Below are 11,840 nucleotides of genomic sequence, written 5' to 3'. Positions count from 1 at the left end.
AGGTAACCTTGCGTGGATTTTCGAGTCTCTGGATCATCCGCGAACGATGCGTCGCTTGACAGCTGCAGCACTTCATCATCGCCTGTCTCTACTGCTGTGGAATTCACAGAGCCCGAGAACTCGATGGCATAGTACTTTGTGGTCTGGAGATATAAGAGAACTCGATTTGCGCATCGCAAGTGCTCTGGTAAAGGGTTTATTGCAAACTAACTTAACTGGCTGGCTGCAAACGAGATATCTGGTCTTAATACTACTGCTGCGTACAATATTAAACCTACTTTTTCCTGCATCTCTATAACTTACTGTATAGTAGCCTGTCCTTTAAAAGGTTAGGGATAATATAATAAAGCGAGAGGTGTATAAACTATTCTCTGTAACTTATCTATCCCGTATTTAGTGCAGATTTTGTCGATATATCTATTCTAACAGATCTAAAGCTTTTTATCTATTGCGTCTTGCAGGATCCTAATATTAAGGAAGGAGATTGCTTCGCTTAAATCCTTAATCCCGTACTTGCTGTTTACTGCTAACTTAAATTGCTTAATATAGTAGACGCGTTTTTATTCTAAAATAATAAGAAGATTATCTATATAGAAAAACAGGATAAGGCCTGTTTTGTTGTTAATAAGGATGCATAGTTTATCTGGGCAATATTTAAATCCTAGACTGTTAAGGAATAATATAAGTTTATTAAACTATAGCTTTAGTAATTTTCGCAGGCTATAGAGCGCTTTAAGCAATTTCTAAACCTTTCCTAGTATTCTATACCCTAGTGGACAGGCAGTATAGATTTTATTATCTATATCGGCGTTAATAAAGGCGTTCTTAAAGTTAATTTAATAATATAGAAGCCCGAATATACAGATAAGTGCTATAAGGATATAAAAGCTCCGATACGCCCCTATAGCTGTATAGATGTTATTAGAAACATTATATTAAAGATTGCCTCTTATATATATTTAAGCTTTATAATAAATAAGGTAGCTAGCGGCGTTAAATTTATATATAAAAACCTATTTAAGCAGTAGCACTTGTTTATACTCCGGGTAATTAATAAGTTTAAAAGTGTGCTTATTTTTAAGTGACTTAATCTCGGCATCTATAGCTTGCTTAAAACCGTCCCTCTTTAGATAACACTTTAGCTAATACTAGAATTCCGGTGGTAGTATTAAGTCCTTTTAATAAGTTCTTAGAGTCTGCGCTAATGCGAATATATAGACTATTTATTAACCTAGTTTAGTATATTCTAGTTATAAGGCATATACCTATCGCCGTGCCTTCTTCTGCACCTAGTATACAGTAAGTAACTAAGCCGAATTTGCTGTATACTAAGTTGCTGTGGCATAGAAAGGGTCTTGCGGTATTATACTTGGTTATCTAGATCTAAGTAATATTAGAGTAGGATATAGCTATATATAAAGCCTGTCCGTTTAATTCTATATCTCTATTGCTGTTTATACTAATAGAAATTGCGGAAATAGCAGAAATGCCGATAGAACCTTATATTAAACTAAATTAGGATTAAGAACGCTTATATCTTCTATTAGTTAAAGTTCCGTCTTTATATTATCTAGATTAACTTTATTAATACTAATTAAGAGTGCTTATCCGGTCTTAGGGAGGCTTATAGAGAGCTGCGGGTTAAATATAACTTTTTTATCTATTTATATATCCTAAGATATAATAACCCGATCTAGATGCGGAATCTAAACTTTATAGATATTAGTTGCGTTTAGTCTAATAAGCTATCCCTTAATTGCCTTATTCTGCAGCTTTACCCTTATAGGACGGTCTCTTCTATGCTTAATTAAAATATAGGCAAGGGATCTAATAATTTTAATATATAAGAGATTTGGCTTGCGGCTATATACTATCTTAAAAGGTATTTGCTATTGCTTTTATTATACAGGGGTGCGATTAAGAAGACGAGTAGCGTAAGCTACTATATATAGCTAGAGCTTATAAGGTAGTCTGCTTTATATACAGAGCTTATAAGCTATAGTTATTATTACCCCCCCAGAATATTCTGTAAGGCTATTTTAATCTGGAGTATTAGGTAGAAATAGATTAAAGGTAATTCCTCTTGCAATTATAAGATCCTTCTACTGCTAGCTTAGTCCCTTCTTGCTATCTAAATAGATGTATTATATAGTAAAGCCCTAGTTATTGTTTATAATAGTAAGGAACTCTTATATTACTGTAACTAGTTCTTCTTGCATTTTATATAGGAGATTAAAGGAGATATAGTATACTAAATAGTTGCAGTAGAAATATATAACCTATGCATCGAGATTAAATACCTCTTCTATATAAATAAGATTTAGGTAGACCTTTTTAAATAGGTAGGTTCCTCTCTATATTAGAACACGTGAAATTTATTAATATACTTACGCAAGCTAATATTCGGGATATAGCTCTAAGGTCCGTTTAAAGTCGCGAGTGCTAAGTGCTACTCCTTTAACTGCGTATAGTATTTGCTCTAGAGCTTTTTTCCTAATATACCCTAGTCTAGCATGCCAGACGTCTATTAATACTATAGCAGTCTAAGGCATCCTTAACCTCTTTACTATAGCGAAAGCTTGCGCTGCTTTAGTATGCGATTCGGCTTTAACAACGGAATCCTAAATATATAGTTTAATAACCCGGAATATACTGTGTTTAGTTGCTTTAAATGCGTTTAATCTATCTAAATACTCTATCTAATATATCCTTATATTAAAGAAAAGCCCTTATCTTTCTAAAAAGTCTATATTTATAAGGTTCCAGTAGAAGCCTAGTATATATGCAACGTTATTAAGCTTAATAAAACTAGAACCTAACGGAGTGTTAATATAGACTATAACGTCTTCTATCCCCTTAATATACGCATCTATATCGCTAAATTGTATAATTTCATTTTATATTAGCTTGTACCTGGCGAATTTTAACAGGTTATTATAGATATATATATCTGCATAATTGTTAAGCCTGAAATAGTTGTTATACTTATTATTTGCTAATATACTAAATGCAGACTTTAAGGTGGCAAAGGATGCCCTTATCCTGGCAGTAGTCGAAGACAATATAGTATTATTAGTTGCCTTTTTAGGTTAGGTGTTTAAAGTGTTGGCAGGCCAAAACTTTAGTAGAGTAATATTGTTTCTAAGGAAGTTCTTCTTAATCTTTAATCGGAGCCGTTTACTTCCCTTAATTACTGTAATAACCTTAGATTAAACTTAAACTATTAGTGTCTAATCTAATAGTGCACTTAATAGATTAAGATACCGACAGTCTGCATACTTATAGGTAAGTCCGCACACGCAGTTTTATAGGCTTATTAGTAAGTTTATTATTATTAGAGTTAAGTCGGCCCTTTATTTCTTCCGTTTTAGCTGTAAACTGTTATTGTCCGATAAATCTAAATTATAACTGTGCTTTCTACCTTAAAGGGTGGCGTGTGCAGCTCGCCCTTTTACAGTTTTTTTGCTTAGCAGTGCTATAGTCCTAAACTGCTTAATATAGAAGCCTATTATAATTTTCTTATTAGAAAGTGCTAGATTTAGCCTGCGGAAGGACCTAAAAGTCTTATTAATAGTATTCTAAGCCTTCTGCACAATTATAATATTAGTGTTGTCCTCTATCTTATTAGAGTTAGAGTTGTTATTAATAGTTATAAAACTGGTGCTTATATAATTTAGATTTATCTGGTTAAGCGCAGCAAGAAGTGCGTTAGAAATATTCTCTATTATCTTTGCTATTTCTCTAATAAGGGTTGTTTCCCCCTTAATATAAGCTTCCTTTAACTTTATATAATTATAGAATAGAGGATTAAGGTTCTGTAAAGCTTTAATAAAGGCGTCGCATATCTAGGACTTGCTTAGGTTTTTAATTTTATACCGCTTTATATTGTTAATAAAAGTAGGCTATTAGCTAAGCTATTTATCGAGACCAGTGCTGCTATATCCTTTCTTAAGCTTCTCGAACTCTGTCCTAACGTTCTGTTTCTGGTTCTTTGCGGTCGGCTAGATGCTTTTAGCTAGCGTAATAACCTTGCCTCGGACTGTATAAATTCTAATATAGTATTGTTTAAACTCCTGGCAGACTGTAATATTAATGCGTTTAGAGACTTTATTATACTTCTTTCTTTTGCTATTATAAATAGCTTAAAGGCTGTGGAATCTCTAGATTATATTTTTATTTGCCGAGTCTAGTAGTTTAGTAATAGTAAAGACCAGGTTTTTAATGCCTTCGGGGTTATAGTAGTTCTATACATCGTTTTGTACAGCAAGATCCTTAATAGAATTAATCTAATCGGTCTAATTATTACGTATGTTAAGTATTAGAAGGTTGTAATCTTTAATTAATATTATTGCAATAATTCCTGCAAAATCCGGTGGCAGGAACGGAGCTTTGCTGTAAGTTAAGTATAGAGCTTAGGCGTAGCAAGTTGCCGAGACGTGTAACGGATTGCCGTAAATTCGAGATTAACTGTTGTATTTAATCTTAATTATTTAAAGGCCTTAACTTAGTCGATTTCTAAGTCCTTATCTTTAAATATTAAGGTTGTAATATTGCTTTTTCTGCAACCCCGCTTCTTATAGAATCGGCCGAGGATTATTACCGCTTTGTAAAAACTGCTCCGTTAAAAGGAGAATTATCTGATTTATTTGTTGCTTGTAGTGCTGTATAGTAGGAGAAAAGCTACCGGGCTTATAACTATCGCACTTAGGTGTGCACGGGATAAAGCGGGATTGGAAATAATATTAAGCAGTAGAGTATAATTAATTGTATATGTTTAGTGTCTCTTCTATTAGTTGGGTTACCCCGCCCGACGTTCTATATAGCTTTAATAGCAAGCTTATTAATACAGTTCTTGCCTTAGGCCTCTACAGCTAATACCTTAGTCTGCAACAGCGGCCGAAAGCATATTCACCTTACGTAATCACCTTACTAAAATCTGGAGCATAGCGGTGTAATAACTATAACAGCGCAATAAAGTTGCCTTTTTTAAGGAATATAATAAGCAAGCTTTAAAAGGAAGATCTAGCTTTTTAGGAACTTAATATCTTATTATAGTGCTAAGCTACAGGCCTAAGAAGGGGCCGAATTAGGGTCGTTTTAATGTTCTAAGCCTCGCGTAGCTGGTGAGGTCGTGAATATGCTTTCGGCCGCACCCCTTATAGGACTTTATAATCTCTTAATACTCGTTTAAAACTATACTATATTTAGTAAAGCGGATAAGGAACCCCTGTTTTCTAGTGCGGGGTAAAAGTTTTAATAGAGTGTTTAAGTAGAAGCCGATTTTGCAAGCAACTATACTCCTATAAAGCTTTAGTAACGTAATATAGAGATCTAGAGCGTAAGATTAGGCGTTCTTCGTATTAGTACGCCCTCCAGAATAGTACGCCCTTTGGAACAGTATAGATATCGTATTAATCCAATTTTATCCAAACTGTTAAGTAAGTAATTATATCTTTATTTTATTATCTAGCTATAGATAGGCGGGGTGCCTTATATATATATCTATTCTCACCCCTTATTACATCGTTTCAGCCACTATTAACCGTGATATTTAACACTTCTACTCGATGGCTATCTTTACTAGGAAGAGTGCTAGCGATAATTTATTACGGCTCTAACAAACCCCGTTAAAACCTTTAAAAACCTTAAAGGCAAAAAGAGAAGGAAAGGGTGCCTGTGTTTTGCCTCCGCTCGAAGCTAATAGTTCGTGCGGATTACTTAATACCTAGCCCTCTCCGAAACTATTTAAATTTGTCTTGTGTAAGAGGCTTGGTAAATCTATTGGCAATTTATAATATAGTTGGAATATACTTTAGTTTAACTATTCCAGCGTTTTAAACCTTTTCTTACTACTTGCGCTGGATTTCTATATACTTTATGCATAAGTAGTACTGTAGGTTTAAGAATAGAGTAATAGCTTTCTAGTTATTGCTATATATAATTATTACAGCTTTTCCTTAGCCTATATTTAGCTTATTAAAAAGTCTTTTTAACTAAATTACCTTTTTAGTTACTTATATCTATTCTATAAATTCTGCTTTACAGGTTAATAGAGTAATAATACTCTAGCGCTTAGACTGCTAGCTAATTACTCTGCTCCTAATATTAAATAGGTATCTAGCTATTAATTATTTTATATTATAATATCTAGCCTAGTTTATATCTATAAAACTTTTTAATATCTAGAAGTAACCTTTATATATAAGTCTAAAATCTTTTATACCTTTAAAGTACTGCAGGATATATTAAGTAAGCTTTATATATTATAGCCTAGGATTTACTAAATACCGGCTTACTATAGAAACTATATATATAATATCTCCTCTAGTTCTAAGTATAATATATATTAGAAATCCTATAATATATTAGTATTCCGCTTTTTAATCTAAAGGGCAGTTATATTCTAGAATATTTTTTAATAGTAGTAAGGTTTCTATTAGTATACTAATAGAAGCGCAGTTATTAATTCTAAACTAATAAATAACTTTATTAATATAAGCTTCTTAACTTAGGTATAGTATTCTATTTTAATAGTCTTACTAGATAAATATTCTAAGGTAGTAGCTATATAGTCTAAGGTCTATTATTTAGAAACGGTTTTTTAGGCCTCTTTTAATTCTTTTAATTTCTATAATACTTAGTTTAATAATTAAAAGGTTATTAATATAACGTATTCCACCACCGAGCCGGCCAAACCACCGAGCCGGCCACTTTTCCTTGGCACAACCAACACTATATTCACACAGCAATGCATTAACAACGCAGCAATTATCTATCTTAGTAAGAAGGCAGTATTAATCTCGTGCTTTAAGCCTTTACCTCTGGTTAATTTAGGACTATACAACGCGCTGCAGCAGCCTTTAACGTACGACATTAGCGGCTCTCTAATCGGCTCCACGGAATTATGTTTCGACCTTAATTACGACTAAACTGCCTAAAGCTTACTACGACCGAAGAGCACACGATTATACAATATATCCTTAACCTAGACTCGCAAGGATTTGCGCCCCGGTTGTGTAAGGTGGCAGATATAGCAGATAAAGTACTGGCTGCGCGTAGTAGGATACTAGTAGGCAAGAACTAGACTTAACAGTTTATATCTTATATAAAGGAGCTTAAAATAGCTTTTAATCGGGCAAAGGACTGCTAGAGGATACTCTAGGAAGACCTAGAGGTTATTAACACGTGGTTTACTCTTATGTAAAAGACTATAGCTAAGTATAGCGTCTACCTAGATAATATCCACAACTTTAATAAGACTGGCTTTTAAATAGGTATAATTGGCATAATAAAGGTTATTACAGGTTTAGAGAGATATATAAGGCCTAATCTTATTTAACTAGGCAACTAAGAGTAGGTTATAGTTATCCAGAGCATCTGCGCTGCCGGATATACAACCCTACTATTTATTATCTATAAAGGACGCGTTTATATCTCTATATAGTATAAGAAAGCAGAGATACTATATAATTAGAAGCTCTCTATCTCTAAGAACGGCTGGACTAATAATAAGCTTAGTTTTAAATGGTTAAAGCACTTTAACACGTATATAAAGGCGCGTTAGGTAGGGTTATATAGGTTGCTGATTTTGGACGGCTATAAGAGCCACCTTAACCAAGATTTTAAGGATTATTGCGTTAAACAACAAATTTTTACCCTCTGTATACCTGCGCATTTATTGCATATACTTTAGCCACTTAATATAGTGTGCTTCTCGCTATTAAAGCTAAAGTACTCTTAACGTATATAAGACTTAGCACGCCGACGCGTCTACTATATTAATAAAGAAGGCTTCCTACTAGCCTTTAAAAACGCGTTTTTTAATATATTTATATACAAGAACTGCAAGAAGGCCTTTAAGGCCTCTAGATTAGTTCCTATTAACGCGTAGGTAGTTCTTAATCGCCTTAATATACGGTTACAGACCCTACTACCAGCACCTCTACTAGAAACACTATAGCAATTAAAGACCCTAAGCAATACGTACAAATTTAGATTACAGTTAAGGCTAGTAAGCAATTCCTTTATACGGTTACCAATAACCGCCTAAAAAGGCTTCTTAAAGCTTATTAAAGGAGCTAAAGAGATGCTACACGAAAATATGCTTATTAAAGCCCGGGTTAAAGAGCTTAAAAAGCAACTAGCAGAGATAACCAAGCGTAAAGGTTGTAAAAGAAAGCAAATCCAGACTGGCGGTATAATAGAGTATAGTACAGCAGCGTTGTATATAGCTGCTGAAGTGTCTAGAGCATCTAATCCACGGAAAAAGGTAGGTAGTAGAGATGGTGTAAATAGGGCTCTACTAGCTCAACGGCGCTGTGGAAACTGTGGAGAGGCTGGGCACAATACGCGTACGTGCAAAAAGGATTAAGAAGCTTTTTCTAAATCTAATCTAAGTGTGTTGTATACAAGTTCTATAGCTGGTTGCGAATAAATTAACTGCGCGCATATAGTGTTGGTTGTGCTAAGGAAAAGTAGCCGGCTCGGTGGTTTAGCCGGCTCAGTAGTGGAATACGTTATACTATAATATATATATTGCTTTATATAAAAATTCTAAGGTTAGTATTAATTAGTTTAAAGCTAAGACTATATAAGAAGTTTATAAGGGTCTAATATTAGATATAAAAAGCTTGCTTTAGGCTATAAAGTGCTTTTCGGAGTTTATAGACCTTTAGTATACTATCCGCTATATAGTATAGCTGTTTAATATAGATTTTATAGTCTATATTACTATATAAAAAGGCTGTCTTAATATCTATTTATTTAATCTTAAGGCCTAGAGCAGCCGTAATTATAAATAGAGCCTTATAGCTTATTAGCTTAATAATAGAGGCAAACGTTTTATTATAGTTAACACCCTTTTCTTAAGTAAAGCCTTTAACTACCTATTTACTTTTATAGTAGATAACTTTTCTATATAGTCCTTACTTAAGCTTAAAAACCTATTTACTACTAAAAACCTATTAATCTTTAGAAGGGTTAATAAGCTTCTATATTTTATTCTATTTAAGTAAGTTAGCTTTTTTAAGTATTACCCTTTCCTATTTAGGCTAGCTTATATTATTCTTTACTTAGTAAACAGTTTTTAGTTTAAAGGGTTCCGTTTTTTCTATAGCTACTATTAAGAATATTAGGAGTATATTACCTTTAGGTATATTTATTAGCGCGAGTTCTTCTGCGCTATTATTAGATATATCTAATATAGCCTGCAGGATACAGATTCTAAGTTTAGGGTAATATTCTAAGGCTTTTTACCTTACTCTATAAACTAGGCGATTAAGCTAAAGTTTTAGATATTATTACTATTTTCCTAAGGCTTAGTTATATAGAGCGTTGTTCTATTACTAGCTGCTATTAGGTAGTAGATTATTTCTTTCTAGAGTATCTAAAAATAACCTAAAAGTATTATTACTTCTAAAAGGTAATAAGGTCCTGTTTCCCTACTTAGTAACTAACTATAAGTTATTATTACTTAATTAGAATAGCGCTTTTTCTTCTAAGTTATTATTACTTAGTTAAAATAGCATTTATAAGTTTTTATTACTTATCTAAGGTAATATTTATAGGTTCTTAGTGCCCGCCTAAGGTAGTATTTATAAGTTTTTAGTGCCCGCATAAAGTAATATTTGCAAGTTCTTATTACTTATTTTAGAAAAGGCTTACTCTAATACTACTATAGATATATAATATCTAGAGGCTGGTATAGATACTTGCTATATACTTACTAATAGTTAGTTTGGTAGCCCTACTATTTTACTCCCCCCTATAGTAGCAGCTATTACCTTAGGTAAGCTATATTATTTAGCTTCTATATTTTATATAATCTATATAAAGGAAGTTATAAAAGCTTCTCGGAATTTAGTATTTAGAGTCCTAATAATTCTTTTATCTTCTAGTAGAATATAGTAGTTAGTGTTTCCCTTATAGCCTAGTAAAATATATAGCCTTATTTATAGTTTAGTTAGCTTTTTTCTTTACTTTAATAGGATTAGGTATTCCTCTTTTAACCTAATTACTTTTAGTTATAATAAATTAGGCTTCTCGCCGTACTATACCTAATATAGTATTATTTAAAGTTTTAATAAGGGTAATTAGTTGGAAAAATATGCTGCTATTTAAGCTATTTCTGGCCAGAACTTTAATAGCAGCTTTATATATACTAGTATAGGTCTAACTTAATTATATATTATTTTATAGGCTTTTTTAGCTACGCTATTCTACTAGTGCTAGTCTACACCTGTAACCTTAGCTTAAATTAATTAAAAAAAAAGAATAAACTTTATTTCTTTTCCTACTTACTTAGCAATTTAATTAAGCTATATTTATCTATACTTTTATTTAGGGCGCTTATTATAGTTAAAAAAGAAGCATAGCGATTTAATAATAAATTCCTGTTATTATAGTATAGTGTAACAGGTCGTCTCTTTTATACCTTCTAAGTATTATACACTAAGGCAGGGTATAGGTTAAGTTGTTATTGGGGTGCAATAGTTTTTAAAAGGTAAGGCAATAATTAATTAAGGTATAAGACGGGGTTATTACTTCTAATAGGTAGTATTAAAGTCTTAAGTTAAATACAAGGTTCCTATCTATATAAAGGAGCGTCCTTATATATAAAAAGTCCGTCCTATAAAATCTATTTACTTATTCGGCTCTTAGAGCTCGTAGCCCTTAAGCGCCTTAAGCCTAATAAGCGCTCGCTTAGCTCTATACTTACTTCTCTCTGTAAGCTTAATAAGCTATTATATAACCTTGTCCTTATAATATCCTATTCTTAGATTATTCCTATCTACTAGCAGTCTATAGAGGAATCTAGGATTCCTATACGTTCTATATATAACCTTCTTAGTTCTGTAATCTAGTTCTGCGTAATTAGTTTTATCTACTTACTTATTTCCGTAAGTGCCTCTACGCTTAGGTTGTTTATATTACAGGTTATAATACTCGCTCCCCTTTCTAAGGCTTTCGGCCCGAAAGTACTTCTATAGTAGGGTCTTAGATAAGTAGCTGGCAATACCTTATCTACTAGGCTGTTATTATGCTACTCTATTTCTTTTTTTATAATATCCAACGCCTTAAAAGCTAAGAAATAAGAAAGCTATCTCGTGCTTACTAATTATATTAACGCGTCTAGTTTAAAAATTATACCTTATTCCCGGTGTAAGTCTTAGGGTTTATTATATATAGTTTCCACACCTAACTCGGATTATTATACAGCCTGCGTTTGGGCGCAACAATTAAACTATAATATTGCTGGCATCTCAGCAGCTGCCTATAAGCCGGTTACTTTTATTATTGCTTTTCCCCTTTTCTCTGCTAAGTTGTTTAGGGCAAAAGTTATCCCGCAATAAGGATAAACTCCGTTGCAAGGAGTTAAAGACTTGCGCGATTCTTTCTTTTCTTTTAGATGCCCAGAGAGCCGCTATAATAAAGCTTAAGCATCTGGATTCTTAAAAGGAGTTGCTGCGTAAGCGTGGTAAGAAGATAATATATTATAGTTTTAAGACTCTGGAAGAGCTTAAGGAAGATAATCGGAAAGAGGCTAAGTAGAAAGAATAAAAGCGTGCCGAGCAGGAAGGCTTGCCTTCTGCCTCGGGGACTGTCGGGTATTCTTCTTTTTTTTCGGGTGTACCGGGCACTCCTAGTTATCTCCTTTAAAGCCGTGTATTCTAATTATATAACAGTTATAATCTGTCCTTAGATCCCCTTAATCTTTCCTAGTTAGATAGTATACTGTTGCCGTTTTTCTAGGCTATTCTAGATTCTAGCGGTAAAACTGCTGTAGGAGTTCCTAATAGTTTACTAAACTCTTAACCAGTTCCTATATATTCTTAGAAGTG

At 33.0% G+C, this 11,840-nt stretch overlaps 1 protein-coding gene across 1 annotated transcript; it reads left to right on the top strand.

The window, feature by feature from the left end:
• Window positions 1-8,059: 8,059 nt before the first annotated feature.
• On the top strand, window positions 8,060-8,371 carry BDZ99DRAFT_397825 (uncharacterized protein; the record flags this gene model as incomplete). Its single annotated transcript, XM_033716064.1, has 1 exon — window positions 8,060-8,371. A coding segment is annotated over one exon (312 nt), but the record flags the coding sequence as incomplete, so codon positions are not given.
• Window positions 8,372-11,840: the final 3,469 nt, after the last annotated feature.

This window comes from Mytilinidion resinicola, assembly GCF_010093595.1.
Source record: "Mytilinidion resinicola strain CBS 304.34 unplaced genomic scaffold BDZ99scaffold_22, whole genome shotgun sequence".
NCBI lineage: Eukaryota > Fungi > Ascomycota > Dothideomycetes > Mytilinidiales > Mytilinidiaceae > Mytilinidion > Mytilinidion resinicola.
Note: the sequence above shows the minus strand (reverse complement) of the source record. Positions and strands in the feature narration are given on the sequence as shown.